The 24,414-nt window shown below is 41.1% G+C and overlaps 1 protein-coding gene across 1 annotated transcript in view; it reads right to left on the bottom strand.

Moving 5' to 3' along the window:
- The window catches only part of cntnap5l (contactin associated protein family member 5 like), a 73,340-nt gene that overhangs the window by 31,346 nt on the left and 17,580 nt on the right, over positions 1–24,414 (bottom strand). Inside the window, exons 2-3 of the mRNA XM_042081541.1 lie at positions 20,491–20,601; positions 16,588–16,781 (exon numbers count right to left, since the gene is read on the bottom strand). Coding sequence (XP_041937475.1) covers positions 16,588–16,781; positions 20,491–20,601 — 305 coding nt within the window. The remainder of the gene's footprint in view (positions 1–16,587; positions 16,782–20,490; positions 20,602–24,414) is intronic.

The following is a 24,414-nucleotide window of genomic DNA, read 5'->3' as shown; positions in this document are numbered from 1 at the left end:
CACACACACACACACACACACACACACACACACACACACACACACACACACACATTTCATCAGCCCCCCCTCAAACACACAACATACCCTCCCCACACACACATAAGTACACCACCCCCACACACACCCCAATACTCCCCTCCTTAGTTTAAATTTACCAACTAATTAGTTGGTGATTAGTTTTTTTGTAGATTAACTTTTGTCCACTGTCAAGCATATTGGACCTATTCACTCCAAAGCAAAGAATGCTGAATCAGAGGGGAAGATAGAAGTCCATTACGTTCATAGTCTGATGGACAGAAGCAGAGAGAAAGAAGGAAAACGAGAAAGGGTGCTATTCAATGCCAACAATGGATAAAATTGTGTACTGACTTCACAAAATGGCCTGAAGGTCTAAAATGGCCTGAAGAAAGACGGGTTTCACATGAACAGTGTAAGAGCACTCAACCACCCATACAATGAATATAATAACGGTGTTCATATGCAAAATGGTATCTATGAAGAATACAATACAACCACACAGGCAGGTTCACTGTGTAGGGTGTAAGGTTCTGTTACTGCAGTTGTACACCACAAAGAGCTTGTTCTGGGAGTATCAGCATGTCTATCTTTCTGGGAACATTTAAAGTAGCAAGCAGCGGCTCTGTCATTTAACCGTCAGTTGTCACTGAATAAAAGATGAATAAAACAATTCATTTCTCTCTGAATTAAGATAATGAAACGGATGGCTGAGTCCCTGATGAGTGGGGAGTTGGGCATGGCTGTAAGTGCTTTTTAGGCAGCCGCTGAAAGCATTTTGGTGCTTTTATGCATCTGCAGGGGTGTAGTGGTATTCTTCCATCAAATCCCCGTCACTTTGGCTCAGATAGAGGCACAGCAACTTAATTTGCAAATAATTCACCTCCTCCATTCAAGGCTCCGACTTTCAGAGCTTAATCTCCACTCGGAACAAAAGCTCCATCAGCTTCCAACAGTCTTAATGCATGAAGGGTGAGAAGGGAAGAGAGTGAGCTGTGGATGGAGAGAAAGAAAGGCGCGGGGAGGGAAAAAAATACGGAGCAGAACCAAACCCTAAGAAGTGTGTAGGAAGAAAGGAGCAAAGAAGAATGAAAAGAAAGGGAGAAAGAGAGAAACAAAAAGCCGCGGTGGGATTATCCTAAAATAAATAAATAAAATCAAATAAAAGAGCGAGCGGGAGCTGAAAGCGGCAGGCTTCTCAGGATTATAGCAGGGGTCAGACCCAGGGTGAGGGAGCGCCTTCCTCTGCGGCTGGTAGAGCACGCCACTAACAACAGAAAAGGCTCTGGATTTAATACCCAAACAGAGCTTCGGCACTCATAATTGAGTACTTCTCTATCTTCACATTATACTCATATGTCTCTCTTAAAAAAAAGCCAATTTGTCTGGCCATGTCCAGGCTTTCTTTCTGAAGGAGGGATTAAGCTTTAAGGTTTCGGACTGAATGGGATCTGCAGGAAGATTTGCCATGATAATCCAGCCTGACAATGTGTATAAACAAGACTCACTAGGATTTCTCAGAATATTTGCTGTGACCATTTTTTATTTTGCCTGAATGATTACATGTAAGGAATCTGACCTATACAACAGCCACTGGAAGTCTTCTCACAACACCATCGCTCTCTGTGACATTGTGTTTTCTGAGCATGATGACAGCAGTTGTCAAGTCCAAGTCAATCTTCAATCTTACAGTAACACTGCAGCTCTGATGTGCACCTTACATCTCAATGACATTAGGTGCCTTGAAATAAACGTTAGTTGGAACATGAGAGCTTTCTTTATTTAACTAACTGATGTGAATGAGTGAAATTGAGCAGATAATATAACATAGACACAGATAGGTTTGTCTGTCTGAGATTCCTTTAAGTCTTTTTTATTCATATCCCTCCATTGTTGTGAAAATCTATTCTGCTTTCAAGGCTTGGAGGAGGGCAGGGCAGTGTAGGATAGTCTGGTGTAGCAGCCCGATTATCTGATTACTTGGAAGGGGACAGCATTATCTCACGCAGATCGATATCCCCTGGGAGGTCTCGGGTGCTCTTCGGACTGTCTCGGCTGGGGAGAGGCGCTAATCATATGTAATGGATTGTGAAATGACTTTTTAGCGAGACAGATACGAAAGCCGCCACTCTGAAAAGGGCATGAGAAATATCCATAAACATGTTTTTGATTTGATTGACCTTTTTAGCGTCACGTAATGGGCCCTGTCGCGTCATGATGAATGTTCACTGCCACTCCATCCCTGATCGCATCTCAAGGTAAAAACGGGACGAGTCGATGGCATCGATTTTACAACGTGTGCTAATTCGCACACCCAAATCCTATTATGGCTTCACAAAAGGTGTGTGTTCCGTCAGAGTGTGTGCACAAGGGGAGCGTTGGAATAATGTATCAGCTGGAAGAGCCGCGGGGCAAATGCCATTGAGTGTTCATTTTTTTCAATTGACCTTTCTGGAAATCATGACCTGCTAACTTCACCCAGGCCAGAGAGCAGCTGGGTAATAAGGGAACACGAGAAAGTCAGAGCGTTGAGAATGAATCTCAGCAAACTTTCGAAAGTCACACGGTTCCAAAGTCTCAGGTCAATAGCACTGGCCAGCCTTATTGATCCGCACGCTTTATATCACAATTAACACTGACTGGTATTCTGGGGACATTCTTTTAAAAGAAGGAAATGCTCCATTGCCCTATTTCATTCTGTTTGGGTTTTTAATGCTTTGCTGCAGGTTAATCTGCTCCTTGCAACTTCCTCAAGAGTGTTTTTTCCAACATCTGCAGTGTTATAGAAAAGAAAGCAATGTTCTCTAAAATGAAATGTATTGATCGAATGTGTGTGTGTGTATGCGTGTGTGTGTGTGTGTGTGTGTGTGTGTGTGTGTGTGTGTGTGTGTGTGTGGTTGTGCAGGTGGGACACACCTGGAGTATTGGGGCAAACTCTGGGCAAACTGTATGTGCTGCCAAGCCAAGTTTAATCGATCCCCAAGGCTGTCACAGTAAGTCCAAAGCAAATGGAAGGCACTTTAAGTCAATACGGGGTGTCACAGCAATTCAGACGCAGCGGGCAGAAGGGAGGTAGATCAAGAGATATCCCCACAGAGAACCGCCAGCAGCTCATCAACAAGTCCATAAAGTCCAGGTGCTTCACAAGAAAAACTTGCCTGCCTCTGGCTTTTACGGACTCTGGTTCAATATCTATATTTCAGTGAGCCATTGCATTTAGCAGTTACTGTATGCATTAATAACTAGACTTGCTACATAGCTGTATTAATTGTTTTTCCGATGAAATGTAAAGAAACCCACAATTGATGAAACCTTAACAACAAAACCTCAACTCAGATCTACACAACTATAAGCACATTCTCAGCCTCACATTTTTACAAAACACAAATCAGACTTTAGACAACAATCTAACATAGTGTCACTTCTTTGCCATATTAAAGGTGCTATAGGCGATGTTGGGCAACGTTAGTTCTGTTGACGTTCAAAGAGCTAGCTCGTTACTCCTTCCCCCTCCCTCCAATGCAATTGAAACTCTCCTAAACGCGCATCTTGTCCGTATTGGCTGGAGCACTGTTTGTTATGTTTCGTTTTTTGTTTTTGTTGCCGTTTGCGGAGCCAGGGCTGTCTACAGAGACCGCGTTTTTTTTACAGTGTGTTCAGGAGACAGGCATCTAGTGGATAGTGAGGAGACGTTTGCTGTATGTGACAAAAAATGTTTTAGCCTAAAAAAACACATCGCTTAGAGTACCTTTAAAGCACCACCTTTCAAAATGCCACACTCATGATCCAATTGATCAAACACAGCCATCAGGTGTAAAGACACTTTGGCGCTTAACTGTAAACACAAAAATCAAAGAACTGCAAAAGGCAACAGGTGAGTTCACCTGTCTTCAACAGATATGGAAAGCAAGCAACATGGCAGTGTGAGTGAGAGTAAGAGTGAGGATGAGAAGGGGAGCTCATAGTGTTTCATTTAGAAAAACATCTGAGATGTGGGGTTGTTACAGTTTACAGGTTTTCCAAAGCTCAACACACAAATCCACATATTGGTCACAAACAGAATGCAAAATACCCCATATCTCCTGTGAAATGAAACACTGCATTAAATATGTTATAAACACATCTCAAAAGCAATCATTTGCCCTGATAGTTCTTTCTTCAACCACTTACATATAAAATCTTTACATGTCAGTTTTTGTAACCTGTCACTGAAAAACCATACCAAATCTACAAAACTATAAACCAATTATCAACCTTTGACCTTTGAGTTTTTAATTTTATAAAAAGTGTGTGTGTGTGTGTGTGTGTGTGTGTGTGTGTGTGTGTGTGTTTGTTTGAATGTTGGTGGCGGTGGTGGTGGGGGGAGGGGGGCATTGGGCTTGTATCTATGCTTATGAAGGCAATAATTTGTTGATTTTCAGTAAAACAATGATTATTTGTACTTGTGAGATAACAGTGTTACACACTGGTAAATAAATGTGCCATTTTGATTGGTTGTGTTTGAAAAAGGAAATCAAGTAACTTCCTGTTAGATGTTTGTGTGTTAGGTAGGGAAATGTGTGTTGTGTTTTGCAAAAAGTATTTTATGAAATTGAAAACAAAGGCTGAGAATTAGTTTATGGCATTGTGGATTTGGTATGGAATTACGTGTTTCAGTGACTAACTAATTCAACAGAGTGAAATCATATGATCCATGTGTGTGCCATACGGTAGCGAAATGGTTATAAACAATTGTATCGTTTTTATTAAAGTGTTTCATTTGGCAAAAGATCTGATGTGTTCTGTTACATGGCTGTGTGGTTGTGTGAACTGTGTGTAATGTTTTGATTCAATGAGCCCTCTTTTCAAAGGTGTACTTAAGCAATTTAATAAAAAAAAAATGTAATACAGTCACGCTTTAGTGATAGTTTTGAACTCCCTGTGCTTGTTTTTGCCAAAGTGCTCTAAGGCAAGCTAATTCATTTTCATATGACCTCACAGATTAAATATGCTTCATTATTTGGAGAAAACTTGCTGAAGTCTATATTTGGCTTTGTTGATGTTCTCTAAAAGGATTTGCATGCATTTTACTGTAGTTAAAGAAAGGCAGCCTTTGGAAAACGGTTTTGAATAGAGGAGAATTTCAGATATTTTTCCTCTTAGTCTTCTTAGTGTGTGTTGCAGAGTAACAGGGACTCTGCTCTTGAATATTTCATTCGGTTCCTTATATTTGGTTGCTGCTGCCACTGCGTTGGTGGGATCGGAAGCAGTTGCAGCAGAGGCAGCGGCAGCTTTCAGTGGCTAAGATGAGTGCTGGCCTCTTTGTCTTTCTGCCCGCTTTTTTAAACTGCCTCCTAAATGAGTCCACTTCACAGAGCCGAATTACAACGCCCACAGCTCATTACCCCCCTCCATCTCTCTGTCCATCACTCTCTCTGTCTTTCTCCTTCCCTTCTGCTCCCTCTCTCGCTCTCTCTGTGTCTGTATTGCATCATGTTTGCGACTGGCAGAAAACAAGCTTCTGTCTTTGCCGAGAAAGGAGTATCCACAGTGGCTGGCCATGCTGTCGTTTCACAGCGGCCTTCACAGACCACTTTACTACAGATAGCTTTACTGTCTAAACAGTTTACAGTCTAAAATAAACCAACAAAAGTCAATATAAACGGTTAAGAAAGGTTTGTACAACAAAACAAGAACCGCCAAATCCAATTACTATAAAAACGTACTATTTAATGACCTAAAACATCTACTAATGACCCTTGGCAATGCTTTCAAAGAGCACTTTTCCTCTATTAGCAGTTTGTCCTACAGATGTTCAGCAGGTGATCAAGTTAAAGTCCGATACATTTTTTTTTGTTGAAAAGATGGACATTTAGCAAGGTCAGCTGTCCTATCATTAAGTGAATAAAGGTACTTCATACTGCTGTGTTTGTCTCCATATTTGATTTCGTGCTTATTTCCACCACTATTCTTCTTCCACTAATGGAACCATAGACCTCCCTCCACACCTGTGGCTTACCAGCCCCACTCTCAGCAGGTCATCTGGTGCCCTTTCAAATCAGTGCAAAGTTACAGTCTCAGGCACCTACACGGTTCCTGTGTTAAAAGCTCCAGTGATTTACTGAACCTTTGTGCTGCCCCCAGTAGGTCAACATAATGTGCACCTCGTACGTCTCTGCATTTCATTTTGAACTGTTGTTCAGGCCAGGGGTGGACAGAATTCTACACTTTTATAAAGGCACTTCAGAATATGCAGCTGTGATGGTGACAGATTGATATATGATGATGTTTGAATGAGTTGCCTTTAGAGAACAGCAAAAACTATTTAAGTATAGTTGACTTGGTGCTATTCAAAATGTCAAATGACAGAGAAAGAGTGAAGATGGAGAGATATAATAGGAGCAAAGTGAACTGAAAGAACATGAATCATGAAAAAAAGAACATGGGGGAAAGTGCATGACCAAAGGGTGACCAAAGGGTGATCATATTAATTTACATGCAAATGTGGTCATCCATTCAATAACAATGTGACAAACAGGACTTGTATTTAAGCCTTCATCATTTACTCCCTTAGTCAATTATGATAACAAACTATTCCATAACATATAAATATAAAAAACAGACCAACGCAGTTTGTCACATCTCTGAATAGTCAAATGGGCTACATTTTACTGTGAGACACTACCGGAAGTCTTCAGCTGCTCTATGAATGTGCATCCACTTATGTGTACCATTTTTTGCCATAGATTCATTATAGTTACATTTTGCATTTCAATCTTCTATTTAGTCACATTGTGCATTTCAACAAGGCATACAGTACTGTCAATAGCAACTACAAAACCACATCAGTTTTTTTAGTGAACCCCTATATTAGATAACCCATTCATCTTTTGTTCTCTAACAACCTGAAATACCCCTCCCTGTCCTAGGTCATGGCATTCTAGAAAAGACACACACACACACACACACACTCACTCTCTCTCTCTCTCTCTCTGAGCTTTTCATGTTTGCCTGTGGTGGGCCCAGTGGGTTGCCTGTATCTGTTCGATGACAAAAGGGAAGATGAAGGTAGAGAGAGGGATGGCACCGGAGCACTGTGCTCCTCTTTAAAGTCACGCCGCCCTCAGACATGCCTCATTACCCACACAACACAACAGCCACACCAAGGGCATCCAGGAACCGGCTTTTTAATCAGAGGGGTACACACACACACACACACACACACACACACACACACACACACACGCACATACCACTCACACACTCAAGTCTACGTACATGGTTGACTTTGTCGAAGCAAATCTAAAACATTCATTATTGTTTTGCTCGTTTTGTGCATTCTCTCTCTCTCTCTCTCTCTCTCTCTCTCTCCTTCACACACAAGCACAGACTCATCCTTGCGCTGAGTGCTCCTCATGCGCTCAGTGGAGCGGGTGTAATGCGCCGGCGCGCAGGTGAAACAGCCGGAGAGTGGGAGGGAAAGAGAGGGAGGTGAGAAATGACTGACGCTGCTCTTTAATTGGCTCTCCTGCTAAAGCCGTCCGTGAGCGTGTCTGTGTCTGTGGGTGTGCGTGTGCGTGCACAGCCCTGTGGAAATGCTCGCTTTAAAAGCACACATGACCAATAAGAAGGCTGCCCTCAGAGAGATGCTTTTAGGGAGCTGAATCCCTTAAGAATGTCTCCCTCAGTGGTGTGTGGTCGTGTGTGTCTGTGTGTGTGCAGGGGGACATGAACCAAGACAAATCTGTTAGTAAATTTGAATTTGCTCTGCAGGTCAGTCTGGAAAGGATCCCACTGACACCCATTTTCCGGTTCACCCAGGTCACAAAATCAAACGACTGTAATGTTAAATAATCTGTTTGCACTCTGGCACTCTGACCTGGCTTATATCGATTGTGTCACATAATTTAAAACAAGTGTGATCAATTGTGACAAGCTTTATTTGTGTTTATTTTTTGCCACCTATGGTTACCATTATGCAAAATGTGTTTTATTGCACGATAATGTGTTTAAAGTCAATGGGGGTGGTGTGTGTGTGTGGGGGGGGGGGGGGGGGGGGTGAGAGAGAGAAGAGTGAGAGAATGAGAGTGGAAGAGGACTGAGTGAATGTGTTAGACAGGGGGGTGGAGGAAGGAGAATGAGAGAGAGAGAGAGAGAAAGAGTGAGGGTGGAAATGAAATCATGAGTCTGTTCATTTAATCTCTGACTGTGGGTCTGCTGTTTGTTCACTGAGATGTGTCCACAATCAAGGGTGACACAGAGCCATGACTAATCTTTGATTCAGGGGCATTTACAAGTTTGCTCAGACAAAGCAAACCATAGCTGTGAAGTATGGAGACTAAACAATGGCTTGCAGTTATCACTGTAGTACAAAACCAAACATATGATATGGACTAGCTGCTACCACAGTTCTGTGACTTGGATAACTATGCTTCTTAGTATTTAATGATTATTTCAACAGTGCTGCCTCTTAATTAAATGCTTTTGTTGGGCGGTGCATTTCCTATACCCTCGCCCAGCAAACAGATGGTGCTAGATTCACTTACTGAAGCTGTGCCAAATCACCAAACCTAACGTAGCAGCATAGCTAGCACCTTCAAAAGAGACTTCCATATCTTATACAGTAGCATGGGGTTTTGTAGGCTGCAAGATGCACTGATCATGTAGTGTTTTACACAGTACAGTAAATGCAAGGACAGTATCTAGAAAACTACACACACAAGCTTTACTGAGACAGACTCCTTGTCATAGCAGATGGAAATGTGTCATTATTCTGAAGACAAAAGTCATTGTGCTGTTTGTGTGGAAGATACACATGAACTAGCTGTCAGACCAGAAGCATGAACATAATCCGCTTATGACATGCTCAGGACCAAAGAAAAGAAAGAAATGAAAAATGAGCTCATAAATGCCAAGCCCTTCAACAGTCTCCAGTGGTCTCCAAAATCCTCATCAACGCTAAATACCTTCACATGATTAACTACTCGAGGTAAACAACCCTGTTGAAGGACAACTGCTCACAGCCGCTAATTACTCTTTTTTTGAGCAAAACTTAATTAACAAGTAATTTGTCTCATCAACTCCACAATGACAGCTAAAGTGTGATATATTCAGACAATACTGACACTGCAGCAAATGAACCATGTACTATATCTGTTCCCAAAGTTCACCTCACATTGTGCCAGTCAAAGTGCTGTGATGAGAGAAACATCTGACTTTCCTCCATTTACTGTGCCTTGTTATGGAGCAATTCTTAGAGCAGAAATTATGGTATATGTGCATAGTTATTTATAAGGACGTGGTAAATATTAAACGTTTTTCCCATGTACTGGTTGTTTATGAAAGTCCTAGCTGAGCTCAATTATTATGACCGCCGCGCAGCGAAGCCAAATTTCCGTCAAGGATTCCCGGGACACTGAAAGACCGGGGTACACGGAACTTGGTGGGCATGTAACCCCACATGGATAGCATGGAACCATCGTTTTTCGTTTTGATCTGTAGCCCCCCCACTGGACTGGACCCCCAGAAAGAAGGGTAGGGCAGACACAGTTTTCTGTGAATATCTCGAGAACCGTAGGGTGTAGGAGGACCACCTTTTTACAGTGCATGAAAATGCACTGTTCTGTTATCCAAAGTCTTCTTCTTATTATTACAGTGCATGAAAATGCACTGTTCTGTTATCCGAAGTATTCTTCTTCTTATTATTATTCTTCCCACCAAATTTCTGCATCTAATTCAGCTTCAACCGTTTAACGTAGAAACTTCGTTTAAACTTTGTAACGTAGGTCTTGAAAAGGACACTTGAGGAATGTATTTTTTCACTTTTGTGGAGATATTAACAAAAAACAAGCTTATTTTCCCCATAGACTTTACATTACTTGAGGAATGTATTTTTCACTTTTTGAGATATTAACAAAAAACAAGCTTATTTTTCCCCATAGACTTTACATTAGCACTAGGACATCACAATAAACTAATTAACTTGATTTGCACCTGTATCAACTTCCAGCTGCTCAACTAGGACCCATCAAAGGGCCAGTTAAACTGATTGCACCTGTATCAACTGCTTTCTGCTTAACTAGGCCAACTCTCTGTGTCTCTCCATTCTACAAGGATATAAGGCACATTCCATCCAACTTTCTATCCATTCATTCTCTTCAAACCATTCACTCATCCACCCATTAAACTATCCATCAACATCCATTAAACAATCTGCCTATCAACATCCATTCAACTTTCTGTCTATCAACATCCATTACACTATCTACATTCAACTTTTAAACTATATACTATGTCTCAGGCTTTAAGCATACAATCTGGCTCTCTTAAGACTACTATTTCCTCTGCCCACAACTGTTTCAAAATAAATGTCCTCACTACAATAATTCACTATTAAATAATTTAACTATTTAAACTACTCAACTATTTAACTGTTCAGCCATTTCAACTGTCAGTTGCCAACTGTTTCCAAATAAAAGTTTGTTTGGCATTTTATGTTAATATACAGTATGTTTATATTTGCACTGTACTGTTCTTCCTAGGCTTCTTATTCTTAGCTTTATTATTACAGTGCATGAAAATGCACTGTACTGTTCTTCCTAGGCATTTTATTCTTCTTCTTCTAACGCAGTTAATGCAGCTTCAAACGTTTAACGTAGAAACTTCATTCAAACTATGTTACGTAGGTCTTACTTAGGACATGTGGGCTTTGTATTTTTCATCTTTGTAACTTTTATACTTTTTAAACTATTAATTAAAAACTACTCAAAATTTCCCCATAGACTTAACATTGGGCTGATGACATCACAATAGAGCCGTTAAGCAATTAGAATCCTATGCCAGGTGGTCAGGCCACCTGGATCAACTGCCAGTCTCAGGCTTTAAGCATACAAACTGGCTCTATTAAGACTACACATCCTGTTCAACTGCTTCCTCTGCCAAAAACTGTTTCAAAATAAAAGTCCTCACTACAATATTTCACTGTTAAACAATTTAAACTACTGAACTTTTTAACTGTTCAGCCATTGTAACTGTTACTTGTCATCAACTATGACTCCTACCCACTGTACCTAGTTAGCATGGTTAGCATTGTTAGCATAACTGCTAAAAATGATTAGCTAAGTTAGCTAAGTAACATGGTTAGCATAGTTAGCGTTGTTAGCTAAGTCACATGGTTAGCATTTTTAACAAAACTGCTAGAAAACATTAGCTAAGTTAGCTGAGTCACATGGTTACTATAGCTAGCATGTTAGCATAGTTAGCAAAACTGCTAAAAATGATTAGCTAAGTTAGCTAAGTAATATGGTTAGTATAGTTAGCATTTTAGCATAACTGCTAACAATTATTAGCTAAGTTAGCTAAGTCACATGGTTTACATAGTTAACAGCATTACCATTATTAACATTTTTTCAAAAAATCCTAGAAAACATTAGCTAAGTTAGCTAAGTAACTTGGTTAACATTATTATCTTTGTTAACATAGTTAGCATAACTGCTAGCAAACATTAGAGCCATTCCAACTGTCCACCTATTTAATTATCCACCTATTTAACTATTCAGTCATTCCAACTATATTAAATCTCATCTACTATAGCAAATCTACCTAGAAAATCATTTAACCATTTAAACTATCCACCTATGTAACTGTTCAGTCATTCCAACTATATTAAACCTCATCTACCTAGCAACCAATATAGTTTGTTTTTACTCTGTATGATATTTTACATCATATTTTTGCATTTTCATGCACTGTATTTCCTTCAGGAAATGTAGGTCTTACTTAGGACATGTGGGCTTTGTATTTTTCATCTTTGTAACTTTTATACTTTTTAAACTATTAATAAAAAACTATTCAAAATGTCCCCATAGACATAACTTCCAGCTGCTCAACTAAGCCCCATCAAAGAGCCAGTTAAACTGATTGATTGATTGATTAAACTATTAATTAAAAACTATTAGGCCTTTATGACATCACAGCAATTAGACAACCTCATCTACCTAGCAAATAATTTAACCATTTAAACTATCCAGCTATTTAACTGTTCAGTCATTCCAACTATATTAAAGATCATCTACCTAGTTCAGTCATTCCAACTATATTAAACCTCATCTACCTAGAAAATCATTTAACCTTTTAAACCATCACCCTATTTAACTGTCCAGTCATTCCAACTATATTAAACCTCATCTACCTCGCAAATAATTTAACCTTTTAAACTATCCAGCTATTTAACTGTTCAGTCATTCCAACCATATTAAACCTCATCTACTGTACCTAGTTCAGTCATTCCAACTATATTAAACCTCATCTACCTAGAAAATCATTTAACCTTTTAAACTATCACCCTATTTAACTGTTCAGTCATTCCAACTATATTAAACCTCATCTACCTCGCAAATAATTTAACCTTTTAAACTATCCAGCTATTTAACTGTTCAGTCATTCCAACTATATTAAACCTCATCATGTTGGTTGCCAATTAGCACATCATCTGTTTTAACAATATATTTCACACAATATGTTTTGCATTTTCATACACTGGTAATTCCCTGGAATTGCGTTTTCTAGTTATTACAGTGCATGAAAATGCACTGTTCTGTTATCCGAAGTCTTCTTCTTCTTCTTCTTCTTCTTCTTCTTCTTCTTCTTCCCACCAAATTTCTGCGTCTAATTCAGCTTCAACCGTTTAACGTAGAAACTTCGTTCAAACTTTGTAACGTAGGTCTTGAAAAGGACACTTGAGGAATGTATTTTTCACTTTTGTAAACTTTATACTTTTTGAGATATTAACAAAAAACAAGCTTATTTTTCCCCATAGACTTTATATTAGCACTATGACATCACAATGGACTAACTAGAAAATGTAATTTCGAGGAAATTACCAGTGCATGAAAATATAAACATACTGTATATTAACATAAAATGCAAAACAAACTTTTATTTGATAACAGTCGGCAGAAGTCATAGTTGATAACAACTGACAGTTGAAATGGCTGTACAGTTAAATAGTTGAGTAGTTTAAATAGTTAAATTATTTAATAGTGAATTATTGTAGTAAGGACATTTATTTTGAAACAGTTGTGGGCAGAGGAAATAGTTGAACAGGATCTGTAGAGCCAGATTGTATGTTTAAAGCCTGAGACAGAGTATATAGTTTAAAAGTTAAATGTAGATAGTGTAATGGATGTTGATAGACAGAAAGTTGAATGGATGTTGATAAGCAGATTGTTTAATAGATGTTGATGGGATAGTTTAATGGGTAGATGAGTGAATGGTTTGAAGAGGATGAATGGATAGAAAGTTGGATGGAATGTGCCTTATATCCTTGTAGAATGGAGACACACAGAGAGTTGGCCTAATTGAGCAGAAAGCAGTTGATACAGGTGCAATCAGTTTAACTAGCTTTTTGATGGGACCTAGTTGAGCAGCTGGAAGTTGAACCGTAGGACCGACTTTTTTTGTATGTTGGTCTTAAGGGGCCATATCAACCCATCCCATTACCACTTTTTTCATGTATAGCGTAGGGCTGGGCGATATATGCGATATGCAGATATAGATAGCGATATGTATCGCAATAGATGTAATCGATATCAATAAAAAATACGTTCGATAGAACATTCGATAATTAAAAGCAACACACACCTCCCGCCTTACGTTATCCATAAATAAATAGGCTAAATATATCTTGCATTGTAGCTAGTGTGTGCAACTTTACCAGAGTAGGCGATAGAAGTAGGCCTACCTCAACACAGACTTGATCCCGTGCTCTCTCTCTCTCTCCCTCTCAACAGGCGCATCCCTCCTCTGCACATAATCCATTCAACATTCACAATCGTGGAACACGACTTGCTAAATTGCTATTATATACAGAGCACGCTGCACAAATAGTTCAAAACTGTTGCATTCAAATTGACTGCTAGGTTCTAATCATCTCAATCCAGATGCAAATGGAAAAGTATTTTCCAAGACTCAAACGGGCCTGTCCCAAGGAGAAAAAGTATTCCTTTGAAACTTAAACACACGTGGGGAAACTGTAGGCTAGACTATGATAACTAGCAAATTAAGCTACTTTGTTTACAATATTTCCAGGCTTCAACCAGTGCTGCTTTTCATTCAGACTTATGTGCACATTCATTTATTTGAGTGTTTTTCATGATTGTGTTGCTATTTCTTTTCCCTGTTTGCTTTGATTGATAACTGAGGTGATTAAAATCAGAGGAAGGTTAAGTTTAAAATAAAAGAGTTTAAATTGAACTTTTTTTCCCTTCTGGTCCTTAATTTAAAAAATCAATAATTATCGATATCGACTGATATGAAATACTTATATCGTGATACAGTTTTCAGCCATATCGCCCAGCCCTAGTATAGCGCCACCTAGTTAAAAATTAAAAAGCAAAAAATTAGGTGTTTTCATCACAATATCTCTGGCTGACATGGTCAAAACTGCACGAAATTGAAAGTGTAGGATCATTATGACACCCTCCGAATGCATGCCAAGTTTCGTGAACTTTCGCTCATGGGGGGCCTTACAATAAAATAATTTATGTGTACATTTAGTGACCGTACACCAACAGAGTTTTCTGTGAATATATTGAGAACCGTAGGGCCTAGGATGACCAATTTTTTCGTATGTTTGCCTCCAGGGGTCATGTTAACCCATTCCATATGCACACATGTGCATAAACAGATACACACGCACACACATACATTCACAGTAATCATATGTATGACACATACTCACACAGTAGACATATGTACGCATGCATGCACATGCACACACACAGGCACATACACAGGCACACACACACACACACACACACACACACACACATAAACATAAACATGTACACGCAGACATGGGGTTGTATAAAATTAATTTTACATGTGAAATCTATGAACTAATCATGTTTTGGTAGGGTACAACCGGGATGATTGAAACGGGGGACGAATGAAACATTCCGGTTTTCTCCGAGTGCAACGATGATAGACAGTCATCATTTGGACAAAACATAGAGCATATTAACCTCCGTTGCTCAGCCAAATGCCTTCCTGTTACGTCCTGGTATCACGGAGTTACAGGCGATAAACGATTTTTGATGGTCACAAGTTTATTTCATTAGCGTTTTTTTTTTTTGATTATTAAAGAGTGTTTTTCATTTAAACGTTTGACTTCATGTTTATTCAGTAGAGCATTTAGTGCTCTCCCCAATCCCAGACGTTCACATTGCATGTTTGTTTGTAATGGATGCAAAACAGCCTATAATGCTAGATGTCTATGGCGGGACGATTGAAACACCTGTTTCATTTGTCCCGACCAGGCAGTAAACCCCATTTATTCTCAGTCAATGCACACATGTGTTTATACTATATTTTATGCAGGTGAGACATGGAAAAGCAGTTTTAGAAAGATGCAAATATATTTGGGGCTATCAGGTAGGGGGTAGAGTTTTGCCATGTTAACCTATGGAGACCGACGGCCTGTCGGTCATGGAGGGCACTTATTTGGATGTGTGGTGGCTTTAACCACGTAAAAACAGAGTGAAATAACATTTTGTACTATAGAAACATTATATAATTCGAAACATGCATTATTCTAGCTATATTAATGGCATAGTGCATGCTATTTCCATAACCGCGAGATAAGCGCTTTACCATGACGTCAATGAGTTGTTAACAGACATGAACCAAGACATATAGCCCAGCAGCAATCTATCTAAAATAACACCTACTTGAAGTACCATTTATGATATGTTGTCAAATATTGAAATTGTGGGAAGTTTACATAATTTAAGCTGTATGTTTCATTCGTCCCCCATGCTGTTTCATTCGTCCCAGCCAGGAGGGACGAATGAAACAAAACGCATGTTCGACTTCTCCTTAAATAACTCTTGAACGGTTTTGTTCAGAGCTGTAGATGCAACTGTATTTGACAAAGGATAGATGTAGGTTGCTAGAGACAAAATATTAACTTTTTAGTGTTTTACGATGTCTTTGTAAATTACATTTAATTAAGAAGTGTTTCATTCGTCCCGGTTCTCCCCTACTTGTTGTCTAGCAGATACCAGTGAGAATTGAGTGTGCATAATGCAATTTAGTGAGACAGTTAGAATCATATATGCCTTTCAGCGTGATTTATTTTTGTGGAAAAAATGTGCTGGACTGGGCGGCGGTCGTATTTTGTACTGCTCTGTGGTACATCTAGTTGTTTCAGTATTGGTTGTTATGAGAAATGTCACTCCCTGAGGCGCTTAGTACTGTGACTAGCGACTGAGTTAAAGTTAATAGCACAATGCCATTCTCAGCAGGCTAACATGCTGTTCTTAGATGATGGTGTAATTAAGGTACGAGCCCCATTAGCAAGAATGTCAGATCAGAGCTGACACACACACACACACACACACACACACACACACACACACACACACACACAGAGACACACACACATGCACGCACACGCCCACGCACACACACACACAGAGACACACACACATACATGCACGCATATGCACGCACACACACAAATGTTTCTTTCTCTCAGCTGCACCTCTTGGAGAGGGAAATACAGTCCAGCACAAGTCGGCTCTGACTCACCCACAGCACGTCACTGTGGCGGTACTGCCTCCAGGCTCGTCCGGAGTCACTGTAGAGCAGCTGGTACTGGCCAACCCAGTCCTGACTGCCCCAGCGGCCCTGTGTGGCCAGGGCACTGACCTCCACGCGCTCCCGCAGGTCCACCTGCAGCCACGGGCGCTGGTCCTCTCCCGCAGGTGACCAGCCGCCCCCACCTGGGACAGGAGCAGAGAGCGAGATTGTAATCAAAGGAGGAGGGACCGGAGAGAGAAAGAGAAGGAGGGAGAGAGAGTGTAAATGTGTTGAGAGAGAGAGAGAGAGAGAGAGTGAGTAGCTGTGTTGAGAAATAGAGAGAGGGAGAGGGTGAGAGAAAGTCAGTTTGTTCAGAAAGAGAAAGGTTGAGAGAGTAAGTGTGTTGAGAGAGAGAGAGAGAGAGAGAGAAGGGGTAAGTAAGAGAGAGATGAGGAAAAGAGAATAAAGAGAGAGAATGGAGAGTGAGAGGGCAGAATAGTGGGAGGTAGAGACGAGGGAATGGGAGTGAGAGTGCAGAGGGGAGGGATAGATGGAGCGAGAGATAAAGTGGAATGAGAGGAGGAGATCAAGATGGGCTGAGGGAGATAAGGACGAAAGAGAGATTAGAGTATCGAATGAGCTGAGGAAGAGGTATGGGAAGGATTAGAAAGGCATGGGGGGGGGGTAGCAAACCTAAAGAAAGAACAGGGACAAGGACAGGAGAGCTGGGAAGTACACATGCATGGAGGACAAGGAAGACAAGACAGGAAGACATGGAGTGGGGGATATGAGGAGAAGAGGAGGAGAAATGACAATTCACTAACGGGGAATATAGTGAGCAAACCACCAGCAGACACAATAGACGACCAACTGTGCACACAATTTGGAGGAAAAAATTAAACATGTATTTGAAAACTATGTTGATTCAGGTTCTGGTTGTTGCGTTGTGTTTTAGTTCTAATGTCTGTATTGAAGATGGTCAATAAAGCTTGACGGCGGAATCAGGATCGGCGATTAGATGATGATTTATTGTAGATGGTACAACAATGAATAACAGAACACAGGCTAAGTCTCAAACAGTAAAACTGTGCAGAGTCTAACAGTTGTGGTTGTTATTAGAAGCGGCTGCTAAGCCTTCCGACAGAAGATGCTCCTCGGGTCGCTTCCTCGATCCGTCTCCAAGTCAAAACCTAAGACAAAGCCTGTTATACTAAAACATACAAACGTCAATCATGCCAACGTGGCAGGTGACAACCAGGGTACAAAACCCGGCCCTGGCCAGATGGAGATACTAGCCCAAATAGGCAGACATGCTGTCTCCCTCGACCCATGTTATCACTGATGTTCCTCGGATGTTCTTAAACATCGGGCTGTATGACCTTCCTGCTGGTGCACAGGCCTAAGGCACAGTTATGTACAATAATATGAACCTCTCCCCGTTGTATACTACACACAGATGTAACATATGAACACATCAGAATACAGTGAGAATACCCCAGAATTCTACAAGGCTGTAATCATAACATATTTGTGGCTTTGTAAGAATAGTCAAAAATCATCTGAACAACCAGTGCTGCTGAAATCAAATTCTTTCAATTAACTGTGATTCACTATTGCTATTTTGTGGTATTTTGTTGTATTGTACTTTTGTACTTCTCTGTTGTATTGCATTAATTGGGCTCATATAGCACTTCCTTCCCAGTCTTTTGCAAAATGTAGGCACAGCACTGTATCTCCGGTTTCTGCTGATCACTGAAGCGTGGTAGGAGGAGGTTTTTAGAGTTCAGTCACCATGCACCAGGACCGTCCTCACCTCTGCGGCCCTTTGCTGCTCCACTCGCAGGCAAGATGTGAATTTGTGCCATACATCTGCCGCTTTAATACCCATGTGCCACTGCTGCCCTGGCACATTTCTTCCGTTATAACTCTCTCACAGAAAAACACAAGACACAACCCAACTCCCCCCGGGATGCTGCTTACTCTACCCCTTGCCTCAAAAAGAGAGAGAGGGTGAAAGAAAGAGGGATAAGAAGAGAGAGATAGAGAAGAGGGCAAAACACCCTCTGAAACTCCCTGTAGGTGGAAGGCTTCAGCGACTGTACTGCTGCAGACCTGTCTCCTTCTGGCTCGTTTGTTTGCTTGGAATAAAGCCTGGAAAATATAAATAGCCACATTCGTCAAGCGCTTTGGCAGGGGCGGAGGGGGTTTGGGGGGGCTAGCCACGGCCGTGGAGAATAGCTGCGTGCCGCGTTTCTGGCGCATTGAGTTTAGATTGCAAAGGCAAGATGGGGGAATAGAGAGAATGGAAAGCTGAATTGAACTGGCAGAGGCAGGAGGAAATAAGGAAAAGGGAATGGAGTTTTTATTTATTGTTGTCACTTTTTGGAGGTGGGCTGGTGGTGTTGGAGTCATGTCAGGAGCTCAGCAGAGTCACAGGAGGGTCACTGCCTGGTCACAGGGCCATGGCTAGCGCTTTTTTGAACCAGAGGACTAGTTCTTGAACCGGTTCCAGCATGTTAGCCTGCTGAGCTATGAAGCGCTCTTCCTCTTCCTCTGATCGTACTGCAAGGGCTCCATCCGAAGCTATACGGCTTATTAATATGGCTTCAGTGCAGTCCTGATTGTGCTGAGGCATCACAAATGAGTCGTGTGTTTTGCCTGTCCCATGGCAATGTAGCAAGGTTGGTGTGCTCTTCAGCAGACTGTGTGTCAATTCATTGGCTGAGAGTCTGAGAGCAGTGTGAGCTGGATAGCCATGGTCAGATTACACACATGCATCAATCTCAGGAGACACAGGACTACAGGTTCTAGCACCTAATGTGCTGACTAATCTGCCACTCTTTCATTAGCATTGAATTATGAGTGAGAGGTTTGAGTTTTCTCACACAAGAAAAAGCAGTTCTGGAAAAGTAAGATGAGAAGTCCAATACGGTATATTGGTCCATGGACCATATCGGTCCATTCTGATCAATTCCACCCAATGCTGTCTTAACAAGCACTCTGAACAACCTTAGTCCTTGCTTTAGGGTGTTCAGACTCTGGGTTCTGTAAATGCCTTTGACACTACATAAATAAATTGGAATAGAAGAATTGGGATTTTGATTATGATTTAGGAATATACATACCCCACAAAGTGTGTGTGGTTGCAACAAGCATTCCATTTAAGTGTCCATGTAGGACAAGAAACAGGGAAAGAGTGGGGAGCCCTTCAAAGTGACATTAATTTTTCTAGCTCTGAGTCACTAGTTAGTGAACATGACATCTTAAAATGCCACATGATCATCTCAGGGGTTAAACAATCGTCCTGGCTATGCCCTCCAGGGGAACATCAGTCTCTTGGCAGGAGCAGCTAGTAATCCCTGAGGATGTGTCTTCGCATTCAGTGAAACTTGGCAGCAGTGGTGGTGGGTGTTTGGCACGGCACAGCATATCAGAGAGAACCTTTTGGTCATTGACTGAAAAAAGCAACAAACTGAATTGTGACCCTGCTAAGGGAAAGAAAGAACCCGGTGGACAAGCCCAGGTTTAGTAAAACTCTACTCTTGGTAAGTAAACCCTAAACACTGTAGGTTTTATACAGGATAAGAACAAAGTAACAACAGAAAAGAAAAAAGAAACTGCCAAGACTAACTTATATGGAAACACTATGGAAAGCAGAAGAGGCAAAGATATGTAGACACCTTGGGGACTGACATGAACAATGTGTTATGAATAGTTTAGAGTTAATTAATTAATTAATTAATTGTAAAAATTGGTGCTCAAACAGAAGAGACTTCCGGAGACATGGTGTCAGGTCAGGGACACAGCATTTTTGCACTGGTAGGGCATGAGCTCAACCACGTAGCATGTAGGTCAAGAGGATTAGAGAAACACTTCAGGCTTTTAGAAGTAGCACAGGATGAATGAACTCACCGTCTCTGTTTTTTAGCTTTGCAAACTGTGGCAAGTGATCGCTGGAAAATCTTGAGGAACTGTCAAAAGAGCTTGGAGGCAAAGAGGGCAGCAAAGGGTCATCACAGTAGTCTAGAAAAGAGAAGAAACACGACACAGCATAAGTCCCATGGTAGCAGAACAGATCCCTACATGAAAATGGGAGATGAGCCTTTAATGTTGGTCATAAACATGAGATAGAAACAACAGATATTTGACTGACAAGGGCACACTATAATGGATCACTATAATATGGAAATATTGAGCATATACATATGAAAGATGCTATATTGCATTTACACATAAGCTGCACATTTACTCACAGTTTAATTATAAATACTGCATGTGCCCATGCAGTGTCTAAAGAATAAGATGAATGCAGCTATGAATACCAGCGTTAGAAAATACTTGGCTTTATAGACTGTGACTTCCATTTTAATGAATTGAATTGGTACTGCAATTATGTGTCAGATCATAAGAGGTTCTGCCCATCATAATATCAGCCTCCATTTTATTCCAGTGCTTCTAACTTTATAATTTCCATATCTTTTGCAGGAGGTAATAGGGAATTTTGGAACCTATTATCTAAAATCATATGCATTCATTTTATTGAAATGTCAAAATCAGTCCCAAATCAATCCCACACTAAACAATATTCATGGTTTGTTGGGAGGCATTCTTGTCTTGACTGAACTGAGATTGGTCTGTTGCTGAACAACACAACCCACACTCATAAATAGATAGATAGATAGATAGATAGATAGATAGATAGATAGATAGATAGATAGATACTTTATTGATCCCCAGGGGAAATTCAAGGTCTTAGCAGCATACAGACAACACAAACACATTCTTTAACAGCAGAAAGAGTAATTAAAGTATATAATATAAAAACACAACTAAGCAATAAGGACAGTAGAAGATAAAGAATATGCTAAATATACTAAAATACAAATTGTACTAACTAACACTTAAATACAATATATAAAAATATACTAAAATACAAATTACAAAAATACAAATTATACTAACTAACACTTAATCTAAATCAATTCTAAAAACAGTATCCACATAGTGGTGATTAATCAATCAGAGGCGCTTGCAATGACTGAGGCAGGGACTGAGCCTGTGATTCTCTGTGCATAGTAAAGTATGGTAAGGTGCTCTGTGTGAATGAGTGTCATGGTGGTAGTGCAATGGTGATAGTGGTCATGGTGATAGTGCAAATGAGTAAATCCAACAGTGCAACAATGCAGAAATAAAGTAAAGACTATATATCTATATATTTAACTGTTTAAGAAAATGTATAAGTGTGGCCACAGTTCGGCTGTGGCATGGAGGGGGGGTTATGCATATGTGCTAATGTGCTAATATAGCACGCAAACAGTGAGGCATAAAGACAGTGGTAAAAGTGGCTAGTGGACAGACAGTATCCAAACATGGAGGGGGTGAAGAGGCAGACAGACTATGCAGAGAAGTCTATCTCTCTTCCCTTAAGTGAGGCATTGAACAGTTCAATGGCCCTGGGGACAAATGACTTTCTCAGTCTGTCAGTTGTGCAAGGCAGTGAGCGAAGTCTCCAGCTGATCAGGCTCTTCTGCTTAACAATAGTGCTGTGGAGTGGGTGACCCTCATTGTCCAAGATGTTGATCAGTTTGTTCAGGGTCCTTTTGACAGATAGTGAAGTGATGCACTCCAGTTCAGCTCCCACTACAGAGCCAGCTTTCCTTACCAGCCTGTCAATTCGCCCCGCATCCTTCTTCCTTGTGCTTCCTCCCCAACATACTACTGCATAGAAGAGGACGCTGGCAACAACAGACTGGTAGAACATCCTGAGGAGCTTACTGCACACATTGAAGGACCGCAGCCTCCTCAGGAAGTACAGCCTGCTCTGCCCTTTCTTGTAGAGTGCATCAGTGTTGGCTGACCAGTCCAGTCTATTGTCCAGGTGGAGACCCAGATACTTGTAGGTGCTAACCACCTCCACATTGACCCCATCAATGTGGACTGGTAGCAGAGTGGGCTTAGACCTGCGGAAATCCACCACCATCTCCTTGGTCTTTGAAGTGTTAAGTTGAAGATGATTGAGTTTGCACTATTGCACGAAGTCCTCCACCAGGCTCCTGTACTCCTCCTCCTGCCCATTCCGGATACACCCCACAATTGCAGTATCATCAGAAAACTTCTGCATGTGGCATGACTCGGTGTTGTAGCAGAAGTCAGATGTGTACAGGGTGAACAGGACTGGAGAGAGCACAGTTCCCTGTGGCGCTCCGGTGCTGCAGATCACAGTGTCAGAGAGACAGTTCTTCAGTCTGACGAACTGTGGACGCTCGGTCAGGTAATCTGTAATCCAGGTTACCAGGTGAGCGTCCACACCCATCTGCAAGAGATTGCCTCCCAATCTGAGGGGCTGGATGGTGTTAAAAGCACTTGAGAAATCAAAGAACATGATTCTCACAGCACTTTTCCCCTTGTCTAGGTGGGAATGTGTCCTGTGTAGAAGATAAGTGATGGCATCGTCCACGCCCACTTTCTCCTGGTATGCAAACTGTAACGGGTCTAGTGCATGGCGTACCTGGGGTCTGAGCATACCTAATAAATCATTCGGTACATTTGATAATGCACATTATTTGAACTGTACAACTTAACTGAGTGACAATGATACTATTGAGATACTTCTTCTTTTCATGTTCTTCTGTTTCTTCTTTTCTCTTTAATACTCCAACCTCCTCACCTTTTCACAACTGCTCTGACTCGAACACTGAGCTTCTAGTCTGTCTCTTTCAAATATCTGAACAGGCTCATTCACACCGGATCATATGATCAATTGATTTTCTTTATTAACTCAAACCTCAACCCTTGACTCCTACGCACAGTGTGTTTCTCTTACGTAGCCCAAAGCCCAACTTCTGTTACCCAGTCATCTGTTCAGATGCTTGCATAAATTCTCTGAAGAATTCCAGAATTGAACAGACATGTTTGAAGCTGTTTGTCCCCTTTTGAGGCCACCAATATGCATTTATCTATTTTCTCTCTTTTGTAAATTGATAGGACAATGAAGAGTAGACAGGAAATGAGAGGGAGGACGTTTGGGAGTGGGATCGAGAGATGTAACCACTCAGGTAGGTACATGTAGGTTACTGACTGCTCTATTCTAACCAGATCAGCTGGGGAACTTTGTCAGAATAGACAGTTGGTGTCTTACTTTCCTGAAGCTGAGAGCCCTTTAGTAATTCTGGTCAACATGAGGATGTGAGAGAGCATGTACTCTCCCATTAGAGAAACATTTCTCGTTAACATTTCAGCACTACTCCTAACCTCCTTCAGCCTCCAATAGGTCTGCGCCCTCACACTGACAACGCTGCACTCTGGCTCATCCACATCTAAATGCATAAGCACAGCTCAGCTCAGGCAATCTAACTGTACCCATTGCACTCATCATATTCAGCTCACTGTTTCACACTCTGTGCTCTTCTTCTTCTGCTGGTCACTCACACCCACCCAGTCGTTTCCCCTCTTGGGTCTCCTTCTCTCGACCTGTGATGTATTTTGCCTCACTTGACATTTTTAAATGGCTGCGAGCACTCTGTCCCCCATAGTCATCTCTTGACCTGATGACCTGCTGTGCCTTGTCTTCCGCACCTGATTGTGTCCCTCTTCATGTTGACCCCTGTAGCAGATGGAGGTGTCTCCGAGCTTCTTCTCCCAGCCACCCTATCACCTGCCCTCTGATCTCTGCTGTCTCTAATGACCTCCAAGTCATTACCCACTCTCACTTCTGCAGTCACACACATCACCAACGCTTGTCTAAGAAGAAGGCAGAGGTTATAACACTGCACTATCTCTAGGGTACAGCTTACAAGCTTGTCTTACTCCTGCACTATTTGTTTGCCATTTTAAACA

Source organism: Alosa sapidissima, chromosome 23 (assembly GCF_018492685.1).
Source record: "Alosa sapidissima isolate fAloSap1 chromosome 23, fAloSap1.pri, whole genome shotgun sequence".
Classification (NCBI taxonomy): Eukaryota; Metazoa; Chordata; class Actinopteri; order Clupeiformes; family Clupeidae; genus Alosa; species Alosa sapidissima.
This window is presented reverse-complemented; position numbering and strand designations above follow the sequence as displayed.